The sequence below is a fragment of the Ctenocephalides felis genome, unplaced genomic scaffold (genome assembly GCF_003426905.1).
Source record: "Ctenocephalides felis isolate EL2017-DRISC unplaced genomic scaffold, ASM342690v1 CF-g0.4_SCAFFOLD_03570, whole genome shotgun sequence".
NCBI lineage: Eukaryota > Metazoa > Arthropoda > Insecta > Siphonaptera > Pulicidae > Ctenocephalides > Ctenocephalides felis.
In genome coordinates this window covers 17,588,062-17,599,817 of record NW_020539724.1, presented here as the reverse complement: position 1 = coordinate 17,599,817, position 11,756 = coordinate 17,588,062, and the positions used below count along the sequence as shown (strand labels likewise).

The window sequence follows — 11,756 nt, the reverse complement described above, 5'->3', positions numbered from 1 at the left end:
AAACAAACAAACAAATATTACATTATTTACTATTCAACACCTTTAACATTTTAAGTTAAGAAATTATAACAAATACTCCTAAATTGTTATTTCATTTTATTTTGATGTTAAATTTATATTTCAAAGATAATCAGTAAATTTTTTCAGCTTTTAAATAAATATATAAATAAAATAGTCAAAATCATGTGTAAATATAATGAATGTTATTTATTTTAACAGTTCCTGAAGAAAGGGCCATCCTGTATCTTCAAAATATCAAAATAATCATAAATGAAAAATTCAATAAAATTTTGTTGCTAAAAAGAGTAAATGTAAAAGAAAAATGCCTGGATGATAAGTAAAATCATCTTGAAGTAATTAAGTCGCTCTGTTATTAATTAAGTAATTAACTCAAGTAAATTCCAAAATGTGTTCTAAGCTATACTACTGCAAATAATACTGTAGAAATATTATGGAAAATGTATGATAAAAAAATCATTTATCAAATTTCACAAATATTATTGTTAAATACTCAAATGTACAAGCAATAATATTTATGAATTAATGCTTAATTCATCAGAAATTGTGAGTAATAACAACTAAGTTCTTTACCATAAGAAGATTGTCATTAGTATTAATTATAACTAACTTCTAAAGATTGTACATAAACATAAGCAATGTTCTGATTGTATTGATTAATCGTGAGTATTTTTATAATGATATATTTTGAACAAAAGGAGTACAAACCAAAAGGTTAATATGTAAGAGATCATATTACGAAGACAATATAGTGATGTTATAAAATATGGTCCTAAACAATGTTCAAAAAGGTGAGGTTGCTCATAGAAATAGTAAAAGGTGGATATAAGAAATTGAATTGAAACAAATGATTGAATGTAATATATTATGAAATAAAAATAATCATTTACCTCAATTTGTTTCTGAATTATTATACAATTACACGCTTAATATTACTATTAAATATGAATTAGTGCAAGTTCATTTCAACCTACACTAAATTAATTATTGTAATAAGATGAAACTTTCCAAGATCTGAAGAATATTGGAGCTTATCAACGTAAGTTAAGATCAGGGTAATAATTATCCAATTTTGAATATAGCCAAAAAATCGTTTTCAATTATTAAATAAAAGAGCAACTAAAATTCAAGACAATAAAATAAAACTTTTCAAATAATTCAATGCTGTTGGTACGGTCATCACATAAAATTAATCAAGGCATTTAGATTTTGATTTTCAAAAAATAGCTTTTAGTCATTTTGGTGAAAACAAGGACGTAAGGTATTCAGTGCTTTCAAATGCACATACTCATATAAAATTTTAATTTTTTCATAGTCAAACTATTAAAACTCACTCATCATTAGCCACCAAGAAAACTTAATATTATCGAAAGTAATTAGTAACTGTAGTAATTTCTACTAAAAGTTGTTTAATATAAATTGAATAAATAGATATATGATAATAATAATGGGTAATCTACCCTAGGGCAGGTTTGAATCAGGAAAGAATTTTGAGAAGATTTCTCATTGCCATTTCACACCGCGGTGCCCGAAACGGGATATTTCCAATTGTAATTAGACAGATGGGCTGCTGATTAAAATATATATATATATATATATATATACATATATTTTAAATAATAAGCAACCCATAGGCCAAATTAAAAATGGTTAAAAAAAAAAACATTCTTTGTTAATTATATGTTTGCTTGATGTGTGTCATTATTAAGTAAATCAAATCAGAACAAGGAACACTAATGAACTAAACATTGATAATAATTACAATATATATACATAAGACGTAAAAAACACAATAATTTAAATCAAAAACTAAAAGAAAGAGCATAATGCTTCATAGTCAAAAAGATTCTTATCGGTGAACGATCGAAAATAAGAATAACACTTCACTTTACTAATTACTTCACTTTATCAATTCACTTTAGCACTTCACTTTATTCTCGATAGCCAACAGATAATCATCTTTTTGCTTATGAGTCATTAAGTACTCTTTTAGTTTTTGATTTAAATTATTAGTTATGAGTTGTTATTTCTATAAAAGTTGTTATGAATTTTTTTCTATAACTATTATCAGTTAATAAAAACACATCGAGTATCTCAAATTTAACTTGATGAAGAATGTTTTTCTTCTTATCTTTTCTCAATTCGATAAAAAAATATACAAAATATGTGTATATATATATATATATATATATATATATATATATATATAATTTATATTTATGGTTGTTTACCTTCTACTCAAGATCATGTTGTTGACAGATGTCCTGAAGACGGAACATACATAGTTCCAAAACATTGACAAAAAATAATATTCTTTAAAAAATTGTGGCTTTTTATTACCATTGGTTTCCTTGTTCGAAGCTCAACACAATATTTACAAATCCTAGACTCAAATATCTAATATATATATATATATATATATATATATATATATATATATATATACTATTTGAGATTCAATAAAAATGAATTTGTTATTAAAAACATTTATATCAAATAATAAATATTTAATGACTATATGAATTAAATAGAAATGTGTATACCTTTATGAGTGTATATATACCTGTATATGTCCATGTATATTTGTTTGTGAATAAATATGTACAAAATAAGTTATACTGTGTTCTATGTATTAATATACAAGCCTTTACTTTACCATAAATACTTGTAAATAATAGATTTCTCTATGTTTTACAATAAAAAATTAAAATGTGCTTCAGATAGTAGTTGCTGCAGGTTTCCAAACAAACTTTTCTTTGTTTATGGTTTCTTGGTGATAAAAATTGCATTCAGCCTGAAAATAAAAATATATCAATCAATTGAATCTAATTGATATTTAATTGAAAACAAATAATAATTAAAAATAATGTAAGTATAATTTAATTGAGCAATGTTTTTTTTCCAATACTGCATAATAAATTTTAACAAACCTTAACAATATTAAATACATATTTTAGAATACTCACTCTGTTGTTACAGTATTTGCCGAATCTGCACATTTTTGGATGATAAAATGTGCATTTCATGTTGCTGCACATTGGATGAAATCGACAAATCACACCACTGGTTTTATAACTACTACTGAGGGTTGAATTAGTTGAAACTAAAATGTTTTAATGTCATGACAAATTTTAATATATATATATATATATATATATATATATATATATATATAAGAATAGTTTAAGCGATGAACTGATTTTCTGGCTAATAGGAAGTCAAAAATAATGAATGCAATTACAAAAACTTGTAAGATATATAGTAAAAAATACAATATATAAATATATATATATATATATATATATATTTATATATATATATATATATATATATATATATTTATATATTATGGGTGTTTGCTTACCAACTGATACTGTACTGCTTAATGTTGGTACTGAACCTCCATTTTCAATAGAAGAATTGTAAATACTATTCGATCCACTATGATTATAAATACAATCTCGCTTCTTTATGCAATCGGCACCAAACTTGCATCTCGGATGAAGATATAAACAAGATGAGCCAAATTTGCAATTTGGGAATGCTTTGCAAGGAACTGTGCATGTCAGAGAATTTGAACTTGCAGACGGTGGATGTAAAAACTCACAAGAACTACCAAGTCTGCATGATGGATAATATTTGCATCTCTCCTTTTTTGCAACCTCTGGTAATGCTATGCAAAGAATAAAAAGACAAATCAAATTTGCTTCATTTACTCAATTTGCTTCATTTACTCAACGTTTGTATTGCTTCTTAATAGATTGATAATACCCAAGCCAAATTACAAATGAAAAATAATTGTTGTCTAAGTTATGTACTCCAATATATAAAAGCAATAAAATTATCATAAATTCAAAAAATTAGCCAAATCAAATGTACATTTGATCATATGTATAATACCTGTTCAGTTCAAAAATTAAATTTTGATCCAATAATTGTTGGAATATCTAATAGGAAGCTAATAACCTGTTTATGCAAAGAATATAAATATAAATTAAATAATCAAAGTAAGCTTTGAAATAATGCTTTTAAATATTTGCAAAAATATTATCATTTAAGGGAGTATTCTGGTCTAAGACTTAAAATAAAAATATAAATTTTGTCTTTTTGAATATCTTCAAAGTTTAAATATTCAATAATATTATATAATTACAAGCGGATATTACAAAATTTAAATTCTCAAAATAATATCTAATCACTTGTAAAAAAAAAATGTAATGAAAATTAGTTCGACTTTTTGTTATAGCCTTTCAAAATTCAGAGAAAAACCAGAATATCCCCTTAATATACCTTTATTTGTTCAGTGCATTTTGCTTTTGAAGCGAGCATTAAATCTCAAAATTTTGTCTCATGAGAAAATTATGCTAAAACTACCATGATACCTATGATTTCTGAATGAAAAATTGAATTAAGAAAAGCAATTGCATTTTCTCAATTCAATTCATAATGTCTGAATGAACTATATTGCTGGCACTGAACAGATAATTTTTGCATTAAAACAAAAAGAATAAGAGTTATCCGCAAAAAATGGCAATACATACCGTCAGGTATGTGGTCATATTTACATTGTATTTCTTTCAATTTCACTTTAGTCTCTCCAGAATTAGATTGCATTCTTTGTTCACCAATTGCTTTATCATTTATAATTATTTTAACAGTGTCATTTACTCTTTCCATGATTTCTTTATCTGAATCTTCTATTGTTTTGTCCAATATAGGTGATGTATCACTCAATGTAGTTAAATCAATAACGTTTTCTCGAGTTTTACCCCTTTTTCTTTCATTTTTTGTACTATCATCATCTTCAAAATCTTCTCTGTTATAAACAATAGGGTATGCTTATGTTTTTCAGGAATTTTAGATACTGATATTTCAGATTTAGATTCCTTAGCAATAATTGGAGTACTGGTTGAAACCATTTTTCTTTTCCTTGAAGGAAATTTGCTTGTGTCCAAACCTTCCAGAGTAACAACAAACTGTGGACTTAACATTTTCTTGTCATCAGCAGTAGGAAATCTAAAAAAAATAGATGGATTTGAACAATATATATGTATGCCACAGATTTTTTTTACAAAATCAGCAAACTATGCTGAAAACATTACATTTAGTAAGAAAAATATTAGAAAAGATTTATATCACATATATAATTGATGTTAAGCTGGATTTAGCTATATTAAAAGTATTATTACCATCAACAAAAAATATTTAAATAGTATAGAACTAATTGATTGATTCCTACTATAACTTACAAATTTATTTCATCTTCCATCTCAATATCGTCATTGCCTGCATCATAGCTGTTAATCTGACTTGGAATATATTCTTGAAAACTCGAAGTGCTCTCAATACTATCATTCAGCACAGGTGCAGGCGTATACTCCATACTGTCTTCATCAACAGGCAAATTCCGACAGTCATTTCCAACAGTTATTCTTATATCGCTCTTAGGCCCATAGTTTATCTTCTTGTGTCCGTCTATCCTGAATCTTTTAGTATATAACTCTAAGGGTTTTCTTACAGGCTTTGCTACTACTTGTGCTATAGACTTTTGGGCATCAGCCATCGCTTTAAGTAGAAGATTTCGATTTGCTTGTAATCCTGGAGGTAATTGAGGTCTAGGTTTTACTTTAACTATACTTGATAATGAAACTGGTGGTACATCATCTTCATTTGAGATAGTGGATGAGATAGCTACAATTTTAGAGCTTAATCGATTATTTGATTCATTATTGACACGTGCTCCTAATCTGCTGCGAATATTAGAACGTTCTGGTTTATTTTCGACAACAGATGGTAAAGATCTATTCCGCTTTGACTTGTCAATCATATTTGATAAAAGAATATCTTTCACTCTATTCTGAGCTAAAGGATCTATTTTTGGATTCCTTTGAATTGATCTTTGTGTTACTTCTTTCTTAGGTGGGGTGGTAGATATAATTTCAGTTACTTTTGTTTCCATATTTCTTGTAGATCTGGGTGATTCCTCACCTAGTTCTACGTTGTCATTACTCAAATGTAATACATCATCATCTGAATCAGATTTCATAAATTCAATTTTCTGTCTAGTTTTTCCTACATTTTTATCAACTGCTTTTACATTCGACAACTGTTCACTAATTTTAGAAGATTCTTTTTCTATCTCAGATATGGTTGGTATATCAAAATCATCAACTGGATGAGTATCCTTTTCTAATGGCTTTGAAACCACTGTATCAGGTTTTGTTTGATTTGTTTCAACTTTCGTATTTTCATCCAATAAGTTGGCTTTGCTTTTTACTGTTTCTAATAATTGATTGGCTAGAACATCTGTAATTTTTATATCTGAACCTGCATTTTGTTCTGTTTTTAGTCCCGCCGGTTTTTCAATAGTTTTCCTTGATTTTTCTTCCTTTCTTGTCTTTTTGTGTTTTTTATCTTTTTTCTCTTTTTTTATAGAAACTGATGAATCTGTAGATGACTGATGGGATAATGTTTCCTTAGGTGCTGAAATGTAAATAAACAAACATGTTAAAGAAAACATTAACTACATTAACAATACTTTTACAACGATCATTCTAGATACATCATTAAATAAAAGTAAAAGCTATTAGATTATTGTTAAATACACAATTCTAGGCTACAATTCACAATATATACCTTAAGTGAAAATTTTTAAAAATATTAAAAACTTGATGAATTTGTTGCCTTAATTAATATTAATTAATTAAAGAAAACATGGTAAATTAATTGAAAGGTTAATAAATTAGTAGTTCATAATAGTACTACAAAAAATCTATGTTTAAATAATCTGTAAGAACGCATATTCTTGTTTTATTGATACTGCATTAAAAGTAAGAAATAAATTAGATAATCATTAATTATTTACCTGGTGGTGGTATTTTGACCTCTTGCAATTTTTGCAACACTTGATGTAACCAATGCACAAATATTTCTGTTTTTGTTCCAAGAAATAATTGTAAGTCATCTTCCATTTGTGTACGAGATCTTTTATTTGCAACCATAACCATAACATAATCTGGAAGCTCATCATCCACATAACAGCCTAATTCATTTAATTTAGCTTTAATAGCTGACTGAAATTGTTATTGTAATTATAGTACTGATAATTCAAAATTGTTATATCACAAAATATGAATGAAAGAAACAAACCCGCATTTTGTAACCGACTTCTGATCCTACCGTTTCCATTTTATAACACTCTAAAGATCAATAATTATACTAAAGTATTTAATAAAAGGTTATCTATTTAAATTGCTTTCATTTAATGTATTTGTGTCAGACATAAGTGTTACTTTTGCTCATTAATTCACCGGTGTTGTGAAAAAATAATTTATAGTGAATATCTTAATTAAATGAGTTTAGCATCATTTATAAATTAATAAAACTGACAACACAAGCTTACATAAATTGTACCAAAATATCTAACAACTAAATGAAATATGTCAAAAGTTCCTCCATTTGTCTAAATTGTCAGGAGTCAAATATGCACGCTTAATTTTTGTTTTGTTGCATACTTGCGCTTTGCATAAATCGCGCGAATTTATGAAAAAGGTGTATGAATTTATTTTACAAAACAATGATTTAGCGAGCATGTTATTCTTCTAACTCGAGAAATAGGAATAAATTGTTTTAGATATATATATATATATATATATATATATATTGAGATACATAATATTAATATTTTAATTATCATATTTAACAATATATAATATGTTATATTTTAAGAAGACCTCTTTAGAAAACCTAAGAAAACAACATTTTGATTCAACACTCCACAATAATTTATTTAATTTCAAACCTGTCTGGAATATTATAAAATATTGTTAACAACAACTTTTTACAATACTACTTAATTTCAAAATCAAATGAAACAGATTAGAACCACTTTCAATATACAAAAGTTAAAATTTATTCACAATTTATTTTATATTTTAATAATTTAATAAAATAATTTTGACATAAGAGGGTAGAATGGCTGTTTCAAACACTTAAGAACCCAGTTAGATAAGTATGATATCAGAAGCTGGAGTTAAAAATAATTACCAAATTCTTTATCAATTTAATGTAACTTGCCAGGTCTATCAAAAATAAAAGGCACATTAAACTCTTTAATATCTATTGAAGGTGTTGCTGCAAGATCCCTTCTGATAAATATTTACTTCAAATAGTGTTAATTCAAAGAGCAAGATTGATCAAACTCAATAAATCAGACCAATACATTAATAAAATGTTTTCACCCATTTACATAATATTTGCAAAATTATATATAACTTAAATTTAATCTATATCATAGTTTAGTTAATAATATCTTAGTGATCTACGTTAGTCAGCTCATCAATACTCCAGTCCTCATAAGAATTATCTGGTAAATAACGTCTAATGATAATTGGGATCTGAAATAATAAACTTTAATTAGCAAAACAGTTACTGCATTAAAACATAATTGTTTATACACTACTTAATTGTGAATTGTGTATATATTTCAACATTATCAAATATCCTTTCACACAAAACACATTTATTAATAAAACCTTTCAGAAAATAATAAATAACTAGCTGTAAGTGGAATTCTGTCTTGAGGCAATTATGGCATCGTGCCTTGAGGCAAATTGCTGGAACTTCCCGCACCGTAACGAAATGTTCGAGGAATATTGAATGTTTTCAAATATATTATTATAAATATTGTAACATTGTCTAATATTTATAAGAATTATATAAACCGAATTGCAGAGTTGAAATTATTTCTAAAGTATATTAGAACTATAGTCAGAATTAAAAATAAAATCTGAAATATTTTCGATATACAAAATACTAAAAAAAAAAAAAAAAAAAAAAAAAAAAAAAAAAAAAAAATCCAAAATCAATTATTTTGTTAAGACAAGCAGAAAGTTCTTTGAATTATTTAAATCGGACGCTTAGTTCTCTCAAAAACTGCCATTTTTTACATAATTAGCTCCGTATCTTCGAAATGGCTGGGCCTGCCTTTGCCAAAAACTGATAAACACTTCTCCCAATCATTACTAATTGAATGTTTTTTAGATCATTCAAATCGGATACTCCGTTCGCTCAAAAATTCGATTTCTATTTTCTGCACTCTTTGCTCCGTATCTCCGAAACGGCTGGACCTGCCTTTGCCAAAAACTAATCAGCTCTTTTCCCAATCAATAGGAATCGAATGTTTTTTGAACCATTCAAATCGGTTGATCCGTGCGCCCTAAAACGTGACTGGAAATTTGTATCCACACATACATACACACACACACACACACACACACATCCATTTTTTCTGAGGTATGCCAAAACGTTCAGAAACCTTCAAAACGTCGAGAAATGTAAAAATTTTCAATTCCGATTTTCGGCCCATTACAATAACTTACCCTACGGGAAGTTAAAAAAGAATAGTTAACGTAACAATTTAAATAATATCACCTTTCGTTCCTTTAATTCCTTCATAGCTATTTGAAGAGGATCAGTTTCGCCTTCAAGTTCAACCATAATAGGTGCACACATTGCTATTTGTAACGCCCTCGTACCTAAGACTCTTGCTCTTTCGTATCTAAAGAAATATAGAAAATAGATTATAAAAATAATAATAAAGATAGTTAATTATAATTACATAAGAAAGAACTATTAATAATATCTGTCAATACATTAGTAAACTCAAACTGAATTGAAAAAAGAGTCAAATGAACAAATTTTGTGCATATAATTAATGTTATTGTGTTCACTCACTTTGTCATATACTTTGTAGTGATTCTTTTAGACTTGGCTACGCCACCACCAGCTTGACCAGCTGACAAAACATCAATATTTTCTCCTTCCTCCTAAAAGTAGAGTAAGATTTAAACAAAATGCATGTATTAAATAAAATCTAAATTATTTTGCAATCTGCAATTAATCTGCTATCATTAAACTTATTATCAGTTTGCCAAAGTTTCTTCGAGTCTAGACAGACCATGGGCAAACCTTGAACTTACTATCTGATGTACTATAATGAAATATGTATAACAAGACATGACCGTCATTAAAATGAAAAGGAGTAATTGATAAATAAAACCAAGGAACTGAAATAGCGAGCAAGCAAATTAAAGATTGAGACACAAATGCCATTTTCCGCATTTTTATAATGTGTAAATCTATTGCTAATTCAAACTTAGTATCAACTAACAAGGTAACGTCTAAACAATCCATATATTTATTATTTATTATACTAACTTCTTGTTGCTCTAATTCTTCAATGTGGTCATCGTCTTCAACATCTTCGAAATCATCGGGTACACTAAAATGCAAACATTAAATAAACGCTCAATTTAATTCATAATATTACACAATTCAAGAGACTTACTCATCGCCATCGTATTCCTCGTCAGCCATTGTTTTAAATGAAATATAAATTGAAACGATTTAAAAACGCGTTGAAATATTACAATGCGTACGAACCATAACCAAAATCAAAACGTCAAACTTTTGTAAATGGTGCGAAGTATGTGCGAAGAACATTCTCGAGATTCAGGTGTGACAATAGTAAAACGAAAAATGTTTTGAAGTTTGTTGGAACACGTTTAAAGTCAAAATAACAAAATGCAGTCATTATAATAATAGGTTTTATGCATAGATAAACAAATATATATAGTTTTATGGTTTTATCATTTATATTTTACTGGATTTGGATGTACGTGTAATTTTTTTAACTGCTGTCAATTTTTATATATATACAAATATTTGGAACTTGAATTCGTGTAAATTGCAAGACACAACTATGAATTATACAAAAAGGAGATTAATAACAGGATCTGATAATATTATTCCTAAATCAAGTGAGGCAATCATGCACGATCCGCTAAGTAATTTTGATCCCATGAGTGAACATTACTACTCAGATCAAAACAATTTTGTTGCTGGCGGTAATTTTGATGCCAACTACAATTCTAAGGGTCCTAAAAGATCTGCTCCAATTGGTAAACTTTTTATTAGAAATATTCCAGAAGATTTGACTGAAAGAGGTTTAAAAAACATTTTCAGTTTGTTCGGTGATGTAATATTTTGTTCCTGCGTACTTCGCAGGATGGTTTCAATATGGATTAATTAATTATAAAAGCATAGATATAGCTATGGCAGCTATTCATGGTTTACACTTGAAGCAACCTCATAAGTTATCAATTAAATTTTCAAATCAATCAAAACAGACAAAAACTAAAGAAATAGAATCTTCTACTGATACAGTTATTGCCGAACCACCTCCACCTACATGTATCAAGCCCAAGCTTCCATCAATTTTATCAGATGCTAGAAAAAAGTTCTTGCAGAGTGATATATATAAAGGTGTGGAGGATCCAACAGTGATGCACAATAATTATATTACAAGACTCAGCCAGTGCCCGAAATCTCGCACTAAACGATATGAAGCACACAGAGCAAAAATCTTGAGTCTCTCTGATGAGGAAATTAAAACAACTTTTGAAGTAAACCCAACAAACTACAGATTATGCAGTTGTTGCTCAGAACCTGCTGTTTATTGCTGTGCTATATCTTCAAATTATTATTGTTCACTTTACTGTCAAGAAAATATGAAAGATATTAAATAAGAAAGAACTCGAAGAGTTTCTTCATTTTAATGTGATGTATTTCTTCCATTCTACTTTTGATGTTATGTAGATTGAACCAAATAGTATTTTTTAATTATATATTTTTATTCTCATAGTTTTAGTTGATATGTTAGATTAGATTTTTAATCA

At 27.3% G+C, this 11,756-nt stretch overlaps 2 protein-coding genes across 2 annotated transcripts; both read right to left on the bottom strand.

The window, feature by feature from the left end:
* Nucleotides 1-2,734: 2,734 nt before the first annotated feature.
* LOC113383509 (zinc finger CCCH domain-containing protein 14) lies at nucleotides 2,735-7,434 on the bottom strand. The gene is given in 8 exon segments (XM_026621772.1): nucleotides 2,735-2,812; nucleotides 2,985-3,121; nucleotides 3,383-3,691; nucleotides 4,560-4,768; nucleotides 4,771-5,034; nucleotides 5,268-6,501; nucleotides 6,884-7,091; nucleotides 7,168-7,434. Coding segments are annotated over 8 exon segments (2,478 nt in total). The 5' UTR covers nucleotides 7,207-7,434.
* Nucleotides 7,435-7,985: 551 nt separating this feature from the next.
* On the bottom strand, nucleotides 7,986-10,491 carry LOC113382966 (DNA-directed RNA polymerases I, II, and III subunit RPABC2). The gene is made up of 5 exons (XM_026621224.1): nucleotides 10,367-10,491; nucleotides 10,237-10,300; nucleotides 9,754-9,845; nucleotides 9,451-9,577; nucleotides 7,986-8,414 (listed from the first exon to the last, which is right to left on the bottom strand). Exons 1-5 carry the CDS (start codon nucleotides 10,393-10,395, stop codon nucleotides 8,331-8,333), a joined length of 396 nt encoding a protein of 131 aa, XP_026477009.1. The 5' UTR covers nucleotides 10,396-10,491; the 3' UTR covers nucleotides 7,986-8,330.
* Between the last annotated feature and the right edge of the window lie 1,265 nt (nucleotides 10,492-11,756).